The sequence below is a fragment of the Haliotis asinina genome, chromosome 8, assembly GCF_037392515.1.
Source record: "Haliotis asinina isolate JCU_RB_2024 chromosome 8, JCU_Hal_asi_v2, whole genome shotgun sequence".
NCBI classification, from domain to species: domain Eukaryota; kingdom Metazoa; phylum Mollusca; class Gastropoda; order Lepetellida; family Haliotidae; genus Haliotis; species Haliotis asinina.
In genome coordinates this window covers 20,311,023-20,328,219 of record NC_090287.1, presented here as the reverse complement: position 1 = coordinate 20,328,219, position 17,197 = coordinate 20,311,023, and the positions used below count along the sequence as shown (strand labels likewise).

General features: G+C 37.5%; 1 protein-coding gene across 1 annotated transcript in view; it reads left to right on the top strand.

Annotated features, from left to right (window-relative positions):
* LOC137295071 (kinesin-like protein KIF26B) overlaps positions 1-15,805 on the top strand; it is a 192,596-nt gene extending 176,791 nt beyond the window's left edge. Inside the window, exons 14-17 of the mRNA XM_067826342.1 lie at positions 5,685-5,847; positions 7,856-10,955; positions 12,131-12,351; positions 12,951-15,805. Of these exons, the coding sequence (XP_067682443.1) occupies positions 5,685-5,847; positions 7,856-10,955; positions 12,131-12,351; positions 12,951-13,136 (3,670 nt within the window). The 3' untranslated portion in view covers positions 13,137-15,805. The remainder of the gene's footprint in view (positions 1-5,684; positions 5,848-7,855; positions 10,956-12,130; positions 12,352-12,950) is intronic.
* The last annotated feature ends 1,392 nt before the right edge of the window (positions 15,806-17,197 follow it).

Below are 17,197 nucleotides of genomic sequence, written 5' to 3'. Positions count from 1 at the left end.
GGGGTAGCCATACTGAGGATGGTGTATCCGTCTGACAACAACAATCTGTTTGTACCTAGTGGGTTTATGTTGTAAGATGGAAAATCTAGTGGTGGTCTTACACAAGTGGCATGATAAAATCATACAGGATTCCTTCCAGTGATTTAATGAGTAAAGTCTGCCATTGTGTAAATTGTACTGCCTTTATATCCAATATATTTAAATATATCTTCAAAGGATTATTTTCTGGTACATATGGGAGACGTTAGACTGGGATAGGAATTGAAACAAGAAGAAACTTCTTTAACATCAATGGTTTTTAGATGACAAGGGTATAAATATTTAGCACAACCAAATAGTTCACATAGTTTTAGTTTGCTTGAAAATTTCTGTAGGTTGAAGTGGATCCACCACACTGGATCAAGTATTGCACAATAATATGGATGTGTTTTGAGTCATTTGTATAGTTTTTCAGGCAACTCTTCGAAATGGAGGTAAAAACCTGAACAATTTAACACTTCTGTTGATGTCCTAATAATCGTAAATTGTACAAAAACCACAGGTGCCATAATGGTGTTGTTCTTTGCAGTGACTCACATGCACAGTAATTTGCAACATCCTTTAATCGCAACAGTGTTGTTAAACATGAAATCAGTTCCTGCGATTACCATATAATTTATGGATATTGTCTAAGATTCCGCCTCATTCTTTTGGAAATGTGGCTCATTTTCTTGGATTGGGGTTAGCCAAAGTCACTAATGTTGCCTTTGGGACCCAGAACCAATTATTATGAATCTAATTACCCCTTTGATATCCTCTTCATAAAGGTTGCCTGATTATGCTTCATAGGGAGTCTCTTAATATATGATGAACTAAATTAAGGCTAAGCGTTGATAAATACCCAAACATCAATCCATTTTTCTGATTTTTTAGTTAAAGGTTCAAATTCCATTACAATTTTCCCTTTGTCATTTAAATTAAACTGCACCAAAAATATGAATAATAGATATGAAATTTTCTGCAAAGGAATATCTCAAGTTTGGCAAAATGCAAAATTGATGTGCATGAAATTGAAGGTATTTGATTAACATGCTTTGCAGCCTTACCAAGAATTCGATTCGTACCAAAGTGATCATTTTTTGTACACTGGAAGTTAATGTTTCAATTTTTAAGTACATTCGACGTAAAGCCAAATTGTTACGAAGGGATGGGTACATATATTTCAAAATACTTCTCAAAGATAAAGAACATACCTGAATTCACAAAAGTGTGGTTCTCTTTTATGTATCTGTTGCTTTTTGTGTTCAATGTAATGTTATGTATGTTATCCAAAAGTTTTTAAAAAAGTTTCCATTTGTGAGTTTATACCTGCAGTAATTTAATTTTACATGTGCTTAAGTATGTATCAAATTTTTAAAATGTTTGATGCATAATTTGGGAGTTTATACATATAGTCATTTAATTTTGCATGTACATGAATATGTATATTTATTTTTTAAAATTGATGCATCATTAAAACATGAGGAAACACACTCATTGGCATATCTTAATGAACACACTGCACCACTGACAAGCATTTGGAGTGCTTTCAGTTTGAGGATATTTTATAATACTACTTGAAAGAAAGGTGGAAATTTAAATATCTGTGATGAAAACAATTTCAGTTGATAAGACTGAAACTGACATATCTTGCACAAGGACATTAGTGAAGTCTCTGGTGGCATGGCTGAAATTGATTTGAAAATGACATTTAATTCCAGAAGAAAACTATACAGCAAAAGTTAGAAATTCTCAAATCTCAAGTGAAATACTGATCAGTGGACATGAAAACTATGACAACCACAACATTTAATGACTTTATAAACCTTCTTATCGCTGTATTCCCAAGTGGTAATGAACGTGGGTTCACCTGATGTGTGAGGTCTTTGCTGTCAACCCAAGAACTTCGTCTTGAACGGTCTCCACTGTCCGGTCTACTGACGGAGAGGACCTCGCAATTTATCTAGTCTAGGTGAAGAATGTTTTCCTTGATTGTATGGACCGAATTACGACAGTCCCTCTTGGAGAAGACTCGCAGAGGAAATAAAGATAGAAAAATCAATGATAGGAGAATTGTGACAAATTGGCCCAGAACGACTGCATGACTTGCTACGACCAAGCAAATGAGCTAGTTTGTATTTGCGTTCAGTTTTAGGGTCCCTTAAAACTTCCCGGCTGTTTGAAGTTGCCAAGAATGGACTTTAAACTTTTTACTTTTATTCCTGCCTCACTGATTACTTTGGGGACAGTTTACATAAAGAATATCCATGCCATCACCTTCCGAAATATTTCGACTCCACAATGAGGCATCCCCTGCTGAATAAATATTTGTGAGTGGATCTACAGTGCTGTGTGGAATATAGATCTCAATTAAAATCCACTTGCAGCGCCACCTATGGGCCTGGAGGAAATCAAGCAGAAATGATCTCTCCTTAATGTTCAGAAACTTGAGTATAACTAATGGCCATAATGTGACTGAAGTGCTCTAACCTGTCTTTATGACAGTGTTTGTCTTACTTGTAAGTGAAACCAGACAACTAATATGCATTTTCTAATATATGGCTGATTTCAGTGAGGTTTGCCTAACCACTGATGTTATATAGCTGTGACTTTGAAGTGAACTTGAACCCATGGTGTCATGTTTGGAAATCTTTTATATTTATTTACATGATTATATTCTTTAAAAATATTATTATATTTTCAATATGATGTCATGTATGGAAATCTCTCTGTTATATTTACATAATACACTTTCAAATATCAACAGTTCACTGTTTTTCAAACTGAACTATTTATGGTTGTATGGAAGTTAGTATTCAGTACACAGAGATATCTCTGGACATGTCATAAAAACACTGAAAGCTCTTTAATCTTCTTGGTCAGTTCCCTCAGACCATATTTATTCAAATCGGTCAGCTCTGTGATGGGCATTTAGCATGTAGATAGCCCTGGCGATGATGAGACAGTATTAACTCAGCCAGTTATGTTCCCAGGAGATCAGATACTAGCTTCCTAACCATGAAACAGGGACATCACCTGACCTTTGAGCAAGGTCATTAAACTGATTGAGATCTTTATCCCTTGTGGGAGATCTGTTTGCTCTAAACCAGTCGTCATCTCACTGTCAGTGAGACCTGTGTGTTGACATTTGTTTATTTTATTTTTGTGTGAAAACATTATGACTGACAAAAGAACCAACTGAGAGGACCTGTACTGAAAGTGATACAGTGTTGCACCTAATTGTTATAGCTTATGCTTTGTTTGTTTTGAGTAATTTAGAATAGAGTTGGAATAGCAGAATTTCTATTTTTGTTTTCAAAATTATGTAGAAGTGATGGCAACTGAAGTCAATTGTTTTTCAAACTATCGGGTACTTCAGAATACAATTTGTTTTTTAAAGAGTGAAACAAATCTTGGCATTGATTGATGTTGAATTGAAAACGTGTGGACTATGAAGCTGAAATTGTTTTTGCATGCATATGTCACACCCAGCCCTTTTTCTTGATAAAAATGCCCTGAATGCTGCCACAAAAAGGTCATTGAGTCAAATGTGGAACTGAATATCTGTATAGTATACTGTTTATAGGTAAGCCTGTCTTTTTCAGAAGTTTGCACAAAGTCAAAATGATAAAGCATCTTTCACAGAAAAGGAAATGAAAACATGTAAAGTTTTGTAAATCTTTTGACGAGTGCGATTCGTCATCTTTTTGTTAAAAGAAATGTTTTTATACATTCTTGTGAAAAAGATGAAAAAAAAGCTTTTTAAAACAATATTTAAGAAACAAGGATACTTGTCCTGAAAGACGATGTTTCATAAAGGTTCTAAGTTGCCAGACCAGTGAAAATGACTTAGGGCCACATTGGATTCTCTTTTGTGGAGCCAATGGGGAGGGGGTGAGGGTGGGGGTGCCCTGAACCCTGCCTATCAAATTTCCTGGATCCAACAAAATTTAGAAGTAACAAAACATGTCAGTGTTAACGAAACTTGTTGGAAATCTTCAAAATATTTTCAGCTTCACTTCTCATCATCATCTGTACGTGACAAAAGACCATGCAATCTTTAGGGCTTGGGTCTCTTTGAATTTATATGTTCTTTTTATTACGATGATAATTATTTGTATGAGGCATTGATAAGGTAGTAAATACCATGATATAAAGTAATAAATGGTCTTAAGTAGTAATTGCATAATGTTTCCCATGCACAATGTGAAAACTGTGCAAAGACCACTGAAGATGACTAATCATAAACAATATTTGTCGTGTAATGATATTATGCCCTATTTAATAGCTATAACTGCTGCTGGTTGACTTTTCATAATGGAATACAACAAAGAGAATCAAGCTTTTCATGCCAGTCATGATGTCACAAGAAGGTTTCATGTGAAAACCAATCCTTTTCAACTTTTCTTCAACAGATGCTTTTAACATACACCATTGATTTTTATTATTGATATGGCTACCTTACACAAAGACTGGGTCAAGGCAAAACTACCTTTGTTTTAAATGTGCATGATCCCTATAATATCAGTCTCATAGCAGCCATCTTGTGTAGATTAGCTGTTTATGATAGTGTTAAATTCAATAAAAACACGGCCTGTAAATATAGCAAGGTTTTATGTCTTCTTTGTGGTGTGGCGTTTCCCACTCAAGTGATATAATTCTTCCTCAACATAAGGGTTTCTCTTGGGAACATGGACATGGAGCAGAAGCTGCATGTTATTATTGCCAATACCATATCTCTTGTTATGCATTTTAGGGTTCCATTGCTTTATATAAACGTGGATGTCAAAATGTTTTCATGAAGCATTGTGATTCATGCAATATGAGTCAGTTTCTGATAGATTTTGTTTACATGTTGTAAATGGAAAGTTTGGCTGAGGTGCTGATTCTGTGAAAAAGGCCAATTCATGGTTTGATTGGATGTTTTAATTCAATAACCATTTGTCTCCCAGCTTAATTAGCAAACTTAATTAACTCGAGTTTTACACCTGTCCCTGATTTACCTTGTTAGTTTTATGTACTTTGCTGTCATTAGGAAATTAAACCCTGCTGTCACAACTTTCAATGGTTCTGCTATAAAAGTATAGGGGTGGTCATGAGGGAGGGATATGGACTTTCATCACAGCAGGCACCCGATCAGAAGATGCAGGGGGAGGTATGGCTTGAGGAGGGGGTGGTCTGTTTGTTGAGCGGAAGAGGGGGTATATTCTTGAAACCTGCTTTTAGAGTTGATATATTGACCTTCCTTCCTCATGGCCTTCTCAGTATTCCAAAAGTTCCTGATAATGCAACAGGGGAATCTCAAGTGGAATTTTCTGGTAAATAATCAACACGTGTTTGGCAGCAGTTTGGTGTTTGAGCATTTTGTAACTGTTATTTTTCAGCGCCAACGTTTGTTATAACGTTTAAAATGGAAAGTGGATGGGATGATTCTTCCTTCATTTTGTGCCAGGAATTGTCATATGTATAAAACTGTACCCATTACTCAAACTGGGCTTTTTATTCCAAGATCATTTTTGCTTGATTGATTCAATGAACAGGTGATAATTATGGAAACAGGTGGTTCTAAAAACATTTGACACATTAATGAATTACGCTTCATTTCAGAGCAAGAAAATTTAATTGACTTTGCTGACAATATGGTAAAAAGTTGGCTTTAATTGCAGAGACAGCAAGATAGCTCAACTTTTGAGAGATTCTTTGGGCAACATGTCATGCCGAACGTGCATGATAGCGCATGTGTCGTCAGGAATCTCCCGGTATAATGAGACGTTGCAGGTGATTCAACTGGCTGCAAGGATACACAGGATGAAAAGGAGGCGGACAAAGGTAAGAAGATCAATAACCAATAATCAATAATAAACAGATCAATAAGTGTAAACATATCACCTTACAACAATGAGTAATGGCTTACTGAATGTCTCACAATCTGTCATTGAAAATTGATGAAGAGATGGGGCATTGTTTTTTGACATTTAAATGATTTTCTTTGGCATTGGTGTTTGGTATGAAATTTGTTTTTAGGATATTTGAATTTGAAAGGGACCCTTTCTACTTGATATTTAACAGCGTTTGAAACCGAACTATTTTGAGTGCTTGTTGCAGTTTTGAGTTTATTTTGGGGTTGGACTATGTATACATGGCATTTTCTGGGACTAGAAGTACATATCCATTTAGACAGATTTTGGTTTACCTGGAATTACATTTAGATGATGATTTTGCACTGCTGTTGTAGGTTTTATGTTACATTATTCTTTTTAATGTACTCATTTAAGGGCGGGATATACTATGTTGGTTTTCTTGTATCCATTATCATGTAGGGTAGGTGGAAATATGTGTATGAAAAAAAGATGGTTTATTTTATGGCTCCAAAAGTTATCTGAATTTATGTGCTATCTGTTGTTTGTAAACAGTATAAGTGAAACATCTTTTCAGTTTTTTGTGTTGAACACTTAGCCTGTCATTGGGGGAATGAACTAATCTAATATCTAGCTTTTTTTATATTTATTATTTTTGGGGTGAGCAGAATCCATCAGAGCTTTAAATACTGGCTCTTATTATTCACAATGTAAACTTGTAAAGGACTGATGCCACATGCAGTCAAACATGCTATAAATGAATAATATTCAATAAAGACAACAAATGTGATATTGAGTTCATGGACATTTTACATTTTTGTGTGAATGTATGTAACATTATGTTTTAGAATGATAATACAAACAGTACATCAAATTGTGTCCAGAAATATTTATTCTGTATGTATATGCCACATCAACTGTATACACTAGTATTGGAAGTATTAGAGCAGCAAAAAAGAAAAGCTGTATCTGAATTGTAGCGTATAAACCACAATTGAGACTGTCTGATCCATACCCCAACGGAGCATTTGATATAGATGTGGTCTCAATCAATGATCAAGTCAGTTATACCGATAAGGGGAAAACATCCTTCATTGATTTGTATTGTGTTCCATTTGGCAAACTTTTTCTCTGATTAACGGTTTCAATCAATACTTTCTCAATGGTTAATAACCATCCTGTTGTTCCGTACTTGCACGCTTCCAAGTCAACATATCGACACAAGCATCGTTTTAGCGTACCCACTCTAATGTATTGAATACGTTGGCCTCTCAATCACCACGTTCACTAAGAGAAGTTGTCATGTTTCAATATTTGAAGAATTGTACACTGACAGTGTAGGTAAACAGTTCTATCATATTGCACGACCCTGATGACGAATAGAAAAGATATCTGGTTCTTCAACGTATTGACGTGTTATAGCATGCACTGTGTATTAATTCATTGTTTGGATTTGCATGGTAGGCAACCACCCCATTCATGCCAAGTATCTTGAAACAATAAAGTTTGTTTTTGTAATCAATTATACAAACATACAGGTCTGTTACATCATATTTCTTAAGTTTGACACATGTTTTGTAGTGAAATGTTTTTTACCCCAAAATTGGATATATTTGTTTTAGTTAAGGTTCTTTCCCTGTTCGTGTCTCAAGTCAGTGTAAATCAGTAACCAGGAAGATTAAGGATCGGTTGACGTTTTCTGTACACGTTCCTCTGATGATGGAATACTCAAGAGCAACAGATTATGAGGAGAGGTGTACTTTTGATTGGTGACCCGCAGGCTTAACTGCAACAGAATTAAACATAGATGAATTGCAGATAACATGATAGAGATGAATTCCTTGTTTTGTTATATTGTGTATGGATATATATGTTCATAAAATTGCAAGATCTTGTTCTACATGTAGTCTCAGGTTAAGCCAGATGTCCTGTTGTGTGTATTTTAAAGAAAAATATATGCATAAATATTTTGTTTTCAGTTCTCAAGCACAAGTTCTGAAGATAGTTCTACTGATGAGAGCATCAACTTCCGCCGTCCATATCGAGGATTTCGAATGGGAACACTCCGAGAGGATGTGCTGTATTCGTCATCACATTCAGATCCCGACTATACCTCGAGTAGTGAACAGTCTTGTGATACAGTTATTTACCTTGGTGCTAATGGACAGTCTCTGAGTGACCGCGAGCTGACCGATAATGAAGGTCCACCAAGACATGTACCTCGAACAAACCCTCGTCTTCCCAGACGACCAAGTGGGTCTAGGTCGTCAGGAGACGAAGGATCAAATTCAGACAGCGGACGAAGTATGACATATTCTGATACACATAGTCGGTCCCCTCTGAGATCTGTGACACCTGTGAATGGCTGCGTGCAAATGTATGGGAAACAGATGCACTCGGCTCCAGGATCTCCTCAACCAGGTGCAGTATCAAGACGAGCCAATGTGAGAACAAAAGCAGTTATCTCACGACCCCAGCTACCAGGAGAAATCAAAGAAGCTAATGCACACTGGTCTGAGAAAGGAAGACAGCATCCACAGCATCCACAACACCCTCAACATCCTCAACATCCACCCCACTCTCCACATCACTCCAGCAAGAGGGGTATGAGGCCAAGTCCAGAAACGAAGCCTCTTCAGGGAGAGCAGTGGGTAGATGGACCTGGAGCTGCTATCTACCCTGATAAGAAGGCTAGAGAACAGTGGGTAGATGGTCCACAGGCATTCGTTGTTCCACCAGATACACCCAAAACTGCTTCTAGATTCAACAGGAAAGTAAGCTCAGAGGAGCAATGGGTTGATGGTCCTTCAGAAATGATTGCTGGGCAGAAAAGAGCAAAAGACAATGTGCCTCTGGCAGGGATTGATCCAAAGCAGCCCATGCATACATCATGTAAATTTGAGTTGAGAGAGGCATCTGCTGAACCAAAGTCTTCACCAAGCCATCAGAAAACTTGTAGTAAGGTGCTAAAACAGACTCATCCTAAACATGTGCAAGATTCTAAGGAGCGCCCTGAAAGCACAATAAGTCTTGACAGCAATCTCTCAACTAAAGCAGAAGCAGCTGATTCTAGACCTACAAGTATGCTAGACACAGGAGATGGACAGAAAGCTGAAGGACCTAAACCAGAACCTGCTCCTGAGACAATTAAAGTGAAACCATTTGTTCGTGATTGGGTTCAAAGACATGGAGTTGTCAATGAAACACAAGGACAAAATGATGCTGAAACTGGCATGTTCATTGTAGACTCTGATAACAGAGTCATAGGTACATTAGAGTCCATGTCTGGTAACAAAAAACAAAAATTACATGAAGCTGTTGCAAAGAAACTCTTGTCCACATCTCCAAAGCATTCGCCAAAAAGTTCTCCTGCCTTGTCGAGGAAAGGTAAACAAGAATCTAAGGATAAAGAAAAAGCTGAAAATCAAACCAAACTGCAGAAAACGCAACTTCCGTCTCAACCCCATCCAACAAATAGGGTGGCAGAGTGGATAAAGTCTGTGTCATTTGAGCAAGGCTTGGATACTAGTGCCAAATCTGAGAGTTCAGAGGTTGTGATGGCTGATGCTGAAACAAACACAGAACACGATTCAGACTTTGAAAGGTTGGCAGCATCAGACTCATTTAAGGGAATAACAAATGGAGCTGATGCACATCCTGACACAAGTTTCGACAGTAGCATGGACATGGGAGAATACAATGAAAGCTTGTTGAATCGTGAGTCCATGTATGAAATTCAGGTGGAGGAGAAGCTGGAAGGATTGAAGCGGGGAGATGGGTCGAGGGTGGTGAATGATGTGCCTGATGATGAAACTTTCAGCAGTAGATCACGGACTGATGATAATGATAAGGACTGTGAGAATCAGCCTCTTCTTGAATCTAGTGCTATAGAGGAGCATGTGCGTGCCCTCACCACAGGCTCCAATTCAATGTCCAAGGGAATAAAGTCAATGTGTGACAGGAATACATCTCCTGTGCCATCTGATTATGACAATGAGAATGATGTGTTACCTGAACTGTCCAGGCCGCTCTTGTTGAGGAGACCTGATGGTGCCTCCAACCCAAACCTTCTAAAAGAAGTGTTCAAGGAAGGGCTGGCAGATCAGTTGAAGGACAATTATGTAATAAGTGGTGAAAGTGTTTCCATTGAGATGATGTATGCTACATCTAGTCACAACGATTCTGGAATCAGCAGTGTATCTGAACTCCCTCCTACCTCAAGTTTCTCAGTGGGACCATGTAAACCTGGAACTCCAGGCATTGACTATAGTGCTCAAGATGTGCAATCAGGAAAACTGGGCAGTTCAAAAATGCCAGTACGATCCAAACCTCCTCTCCCTCAGAAACCCTCACCAACATCCAAGCCCAGCTCCCTCCCTAAACCCTCCAGTGTTGGATCGGCTCCTTCCAGCCCATGCCGACAAATTTCTCCATCAAAAAACTCTCACAAAGACCTCTCACCAAATCAAAAAAGCAAAAGCTCTTCCTTGCCTGTTTCTTCACACAACGGTCGTAGCAAAGAGAAAGATCGAAACGGTAAATTATCATCTCAGAAATCTGTCTCACACCAAGCTGGAAGCCCTCCAGGCAATGGTGTGTCCAAGTCTGCATCTAAATCACCCAAAGCTGCCCATAGTAAGCTACCCATCTTTGGCTCTAAGACACCAGCCCCAGCCAAAGAGTCCAAATCTCGGAAAAAAGACAAAGATAGCAAAACTAGCAAGATTGGGAATGGTCGTGTTTCAGAGCTTGTTCACAAAAACAAAGGAACTGATTCTGATAGTGGAAATGACAGCGGAATAGTTACTGTGGACAAGAAGCTTCTGTCTCCCTATGCAACTGTGACAAAACCCAGGACACCAAGTCACTCCAGCAGCGGACACGGCAGTGACAACAGCAGCACCATCAGCACTGACATCCACTCAACTCATGGCAACAAGTCTGACAAGCTTCATGGTGGAACCAGCAGTGGCTATGAAAGCATGCTACGCGACAGCGAGGCAACAGGATCATCATCAGGAGAGGAAGAAAATACAGATGACAGTTCAGGGGAGAAGAAGAAAGGATCAAAGCGAAAAGGTATATTTAACCTCATCATTGATCAAACATTATTTCAGTGTAGTGAATACTGCCACTCTATCGATGTTACAGTTCTTCTAGTTAAGATTTCATTATTTACTTCTATCTGCAACATATTCTTGTGATTTAGATTTGCTGAAATGTATTCTTGAGATTTAGATTTGCTGAAATGTATTCTTGAGATTTAGTATCCTGTATAATGTGTTCTTGAATTTTGTTTCTCTATCAGCTAGTGTGATTAAAAGCAAATACTTCATTTACTCCTTGAAATTAGATTGTGTTCTTTCAAGAATATTGCCAACTATCTGTTTTCAAAGTTGTACAGATGATGAAATATCATAACAGAGTATGTGATTACTCATAGAAATATGACATGATTAATATTGTTTTTTTCTCTGTCTTCCTTTGCCCTGTCTGAGTTTATGTATAGAAGAATGCTAATATTTGCTGATGACACAACACAAACATATGAGCAGTCCTTGTATTGTGAGCTACACATGGTACATACCACACAAGCCAACACTGTTCTATTGTACATCACTCTCCTGGGTATCCATGCATACATCAACCTATAATGTGTTCCAACATAGCTAGGCTAAGAGTTTCATTCTGCCTGTTTTATTTGGCTGCTTTTCATATTTGTTCTGTTTGTGCAAAGATCCCATAAAGTGTTCTGTCGCTGAAGATCAGTTCTGGGGAAAAATGAATTATTGCCCACTTTTAGGAATCGACACCATACCTAGATGTTGTGTTCATAAGGTTTTAACGAGTGCTTGTATTGGGTCTTGTGTGAAAAATGACAATGAAACCCTGTTGGAAATTTGATTCACTCTAGTCTGTTAATAAGGATCTCATCAAAGGGACATAACTCTCATTTTTGTAACATATTCTTAGTTATTGTAGTAATTCTTATTTAGAATTACTGGATGTTGGTTATATTTTTAATTCATGGAGAATGAGCATATATTATATACTTGTAGTGCATATGTCAAAATCAGCAAAGACTTGAGATGATCGAAAATGGACACTTTGGGTCAAAATAGAAGTGCCGTCAAATTTATCTATCATAGATATCAAGTGAGTGTGATTTTATAGAAAATGGAATTATTTCTGTAAAGTGACTGAATTATCTGTGAAGTTATGACACATGCCTGAATTAGTGCTGTTGATTCCAGGAACTCGCCGAAGTCGGTCAGCACCTGCTAGGTCATCAGAGAGTCCCCCTGACAGTTGCAAGCAAAGTCCATCAGTTAGTCGCAAAGCTATGAGCCCGTCGCCACGTGCTTGGGTGGATACGCGTCACATGGGGAAGGTAAAGGAAGAACCGTTAGACATCAAGAGCTATGATGCAAACGATGTAGAGAGATTTGAGAGACGCAGGACCGACGAGAAAGAGGTGCGATTTCCGCCAATTTCTTGTTCGGATTTGCTTGCTAAATCTGTACCAATTTATCCCTGCTTGATTTGCTTTTGGCATTTCTTTAGACAGTTCTTGCCGCATCAGCATCAGTGAATCCAGCTCTTGCTTTATTGTAGCCATTTGAGTGTGTGAATGCTGCTTTGTAAACAGAGTGTTACATTCAGTTCCAGTTTGATATATGTCATAGGTTTGTGTTTGTTTGATCCTAGTTGTCTGTACTAAAGCTGTATTTAAGCATCTTGTAGTTAATCCAGGCTGGACCAACCAGGGAACGTTTCTTTAAAGCATCTTGTAGTTAATCCAGGCTGGACCAACCAGGGAACGTTTCTTACTTGAAATCCCATGAAGTGTTACATATGTAAATACAATTCAGTTCAAATAGTTTGTGTGTAATTGCATTTTAATACATATTTGGTGCAAAATTTTATTCTCTGATTTGTTGTCCATTTGAAATGTTCCAGTTCCTTGAAGCAGTTGCTTTGCTAGTCTTTTCCTCATCAACAGTCTCAATCTTTGCATGAATCCACTCTTGAGAAAGTGCCTGAAATAAAATATATAAATTTTTAATTTTCTAGACCAAGTTGTCTGAGCAGCAGAGAAAAGAACGAGTGAAGGAGCTTCTCAACAAGCAGGAGGATCTCAAACAGGAGTTGACTGCGGCAAAAGACCGCATTATGATGGAGCGAAGCACGTGGAGCTTCGACTGTAAGTTTCTCATGTGCTTCTCCTGTAAGAGCCGATCGCGCCGGACCGATGTTTGATGTGTCACATGACCTGACCTGCAGTAGCATCATGTCAGCACGCAACTGCACCTTTCGTGTTTTGTTCCAAGAGGAGACCATACAAATCTTTCTAGCACTGTCTCTCCAGCGAGCTTTGGTTGTAATCCTCCACAGTCTCTGCTACGAAGGGGTAGCTGAATCTCATTGTCTAGTTTCTTACTTCAATATGTCTGATGGACAGGTTGAACATTTATGTGAAACTTCAAGGGTAGATTTAGTACAGTCTCATAAAGAATGAATCTTCAGGACAAATATGAAACAAAACTGTTTCATTTTTATTTTAGGAGTTGTAGAAGACACAAATACATTTTTATTGAAAAATGGAACCTGATGTAGGAAATTGATTGTTTGAAAAGAGCTTTTATTATGGCTTTTCTAAACCTAGATGTACCCTTGAATTTTTTGTATTCATTGAGTTAGAAACTGATGTGGACACCACATAGTCTTGTATTATTTTTCCCTGACAGGTAAAAGAACTCCACAACTACATAATATTTTGTCATCGCACATTTTCTTTGAGCCCTCATCATCGTAATGATCTCCATGTCCTGTACTATCTCCATTGCTAATGTACCTCACTGTAAAAATTCGAGACCTCATTTTGCATCTAAAGTTTATTTAAAGTCATACTGACCTTATGCAAAAGTGTACTACATTATTTTCTAACCACCTTTTTCTGTATGCAATTTTGATATTTTTTGTTAAGCATTCGCTTTCATTCAACCAATACCTCCAGTGTAACCGAGGTCTCTTGTTTGATGTACATAATGTTTGAATGCTATGCAACAATGTATTTTCGCTCCTGTTGATTATGCAGTCCAAATCTGGTGCATATTTGGGTGAAATCGATTACCACCTTGCCCTTGACATTGGAAATGACATTGCCATCTAAAATGTACAGGGTTTAAATATTACTGTCCTCATTCTGTTAGTTTGTATACATTGTCGTATTTTGCTACAGCTGTATAATGTCATCGTTTCACCAGCCCAGATGCACAGAATATTTTGTTGTTTAGGTGGCACTTTTGAGTATATTTTTCCTCTAGAATTTTGTTGTCCCTAGAAAGAATTTTTTCTTTACAAGACGATATATTTCCAAGAAAATTATTTTTATTAATAAAATGTTTCTTTTGGAAAGGAATGATTTGATAATTTCATGAAGAAAAATTGTAAATACCAACGACCTTGAATGATATTTGTTTTGTATCCAACCAGTGATCTAAGATTTAAAATATTTGTAATATGTCCTTTGGTTAAACTTCTTAGAAACTGTTTAGCTTGATTGGTTCTAAACTGTTGTAGAAGGTACGTTGGTTGCAGATTTGAAATTTATTTCATCTGAAATGTTTCATTTGATCATTTCAGTGTTTGTGGCAGGGCTGTGCGATATTGATGAGCCTGGTTATGTTGAAGCACTAGAAAAGGAAACTCATATTTTGGAGAAACGGGTCCAAGCGTGTCAGTCTCATGTCATGATTGTCACTTGTTTTGATAGCAATTCAAAATCAAAATCTCATAGTGAAACGTCCATCGTATAGACCTTGAGGAAAACAAATTAAATTGTGATTAGAAACATTCAGCATTAGCTACTGAGATTTGATTTCAGTTTAACAAAAAGTAATAATGTACAATTCAAATTGTTATGTTATATTATATAGTGTTATGTTATACAGATTTTTATCTGTAATTATTTGGGTTTAATTAAACGAAGTTTGGGTACAGTAGATTGTACTCCATGAATAAAATTTTTAGCTGTACAAGTATGTTTGTTGTATTGGTTAGAATTTTATAAAGTTATTGCTATACAGAGTGCACAGTTATTGCATCTTGACACCATATTTTAGCATTTACAAGCCAAATATCAAAATTTATAATAAACCCAGGGCAAAAGGTGTGGTGTAGTTAGGGAATGGTTGCCAAAAACAGTCAGTGTGGTAAGGGAGGTAACTCCACTCAGCTTAAACATGGAATATATGCAATATTAACGTGAACACAACAAGAGAGGGTTCAAAACTGCTGTTAAACTATTTTCATTTTTTTCAAATAAATATTTTGGTTTTTGTTGAAATTAGAGTTTACCAATGTAGGTACATCACAAGAAGAGCAATTTAGAACAATTTTCAATGGGAAATGTTCGTTTCATTTCCATGGTGACACTGGTGCTCTTTAATATTTGAACCTTCCTACAATGGGGAGGGAAATTTTATAAATTTATAAAATTTGATACCCCTCTCCCCTTCAAGGTCCAATATGCCAAAATATGTTGTACATATTTTTCTGGGGCTGAAAGTTTTCATTGAACTGCCTTGCGGTAGCTTATGCTGCAGCTTAGAAAAGACAAAATTTGCGATATCTTGTATTATATATGGATGGCAAAACAAGGTCACCCCAACAGTGACTGAATCTGATGAAGTTGTCTTTCAAGTACTAAAGAAATGTTTTGGGGATTTCTTTGTGAAATTCTGCCCAAAGAGTGTTTGTATCAACTTTTAAGACTTGTATGATTATGTGTTCTGATGATGGTGATAGCGTATAGATCCATAACCATTGAATTGTCCTGTATTTATTTGTATTCATATTAGAATGATGTACAATTACTCTCTTTATATATATTACCATGTGCAGAATAAAAGACAGATTTAAATATAGTCTGTGTTAGTGTTTTTTTTCTCTCAGCAGAGAGACAGGTAGAAAACATATTTTTGCAGTGTAGGACTAAATATTTGGTTTTATTGAATGTTTGAAAACTTTTCACTGACAGTATTTCCTTCATCTGTGATACTGAATCTCAGCAGGGTGTTTGTCACAAACCAAAGTGAAAACTGAAACACAATCTGTGAGTTAAAACAATTAACACCATTACGTTACACTATGGGACCATACACACCATCACACCATCAACAACCTAATCAAGAACCACATTCCACTGTTGACTGTGGTGCTGCTTATTGTTGAGTATTATCTCAATGCATGCACCAAAACACATTTGTTTTCTGAAAGAAGAAAAATAGTTTTGTGGTAATGCCAGGATGTCAAAATGCCAGTAAATAAGTCGTTAATATGTGAAAAATGAGGAGCAATATTTTCCTTCACTGGTTTCTGGATGCAAGTATTATCTGGTTAATTCCCATCTCAAAAATAGAAGTAGATTTCAAAGGGCTATTGCCCAGTCTTTGGCCATTTCCAGTGTGGTGCCATGCCTGTAAGTACTAAGTCAGAGAACACAGAGAATCACAGGAGGCAGTTGCAAAGGTAGTCATATGGTAGATAATCTATTTCAGTATTTCAGTTTTGTAATGTGAATAACGTGTTTGTTCATTGTGTAATTCCGTTCTCAGTAATAATCCAGACACATAGTGGCGGTCTGTACATATTCGTGTCTGGACCAGACACTCTAGTGACTGATAGTGTGAGCATCGACCTACACCACTCATACACAATGACATATGTCATCCAAGTCAGTGAGCCTGGTCACCCGTTAGCCACCTGTTACGACAGAAAAATGAAGACCAATTCTAACCCGGGTGTTCACAGGTTGCTATGTCTAAGAGATCCGTTGGGCCGCTTTGCTCTAGGTTGTTTAATGGCCTCGGTCGTAGTCACTAACAACCTACGCTGGCAGTGAGAGGGGTCTCTATGGACGGCGGGATGGTCAAGCTTTGTGACATGGTTGGTGGCAACCGTATCCCGCCAACGTGCTTAGTGGCAGATGACATCAATATCCTAATTGTATCTAATCGAAATATTTACAGACCGTCAAACTCGCACAAAAATTCACCTATGATTCATGTCGACTTCAAAATACTACAGCTACCTACAGTCTGATCACGCACAGACTGCTGCCAATTAGGATCACAACTTTAAGATCATTATTGATGCTGTCAACGGATATGTCAACACAGAGGCCTAAAGAGAAGATGACCCTTTGGATGTCTTGGTTAAGTAATTGTAACCTCGTGATAATGTTCTTGGTAGACAGTTCAAACTGAGAAAGAAGAAACAGAATTAGAACAAACCTATTCTGTCCGTGCTATCTGTCA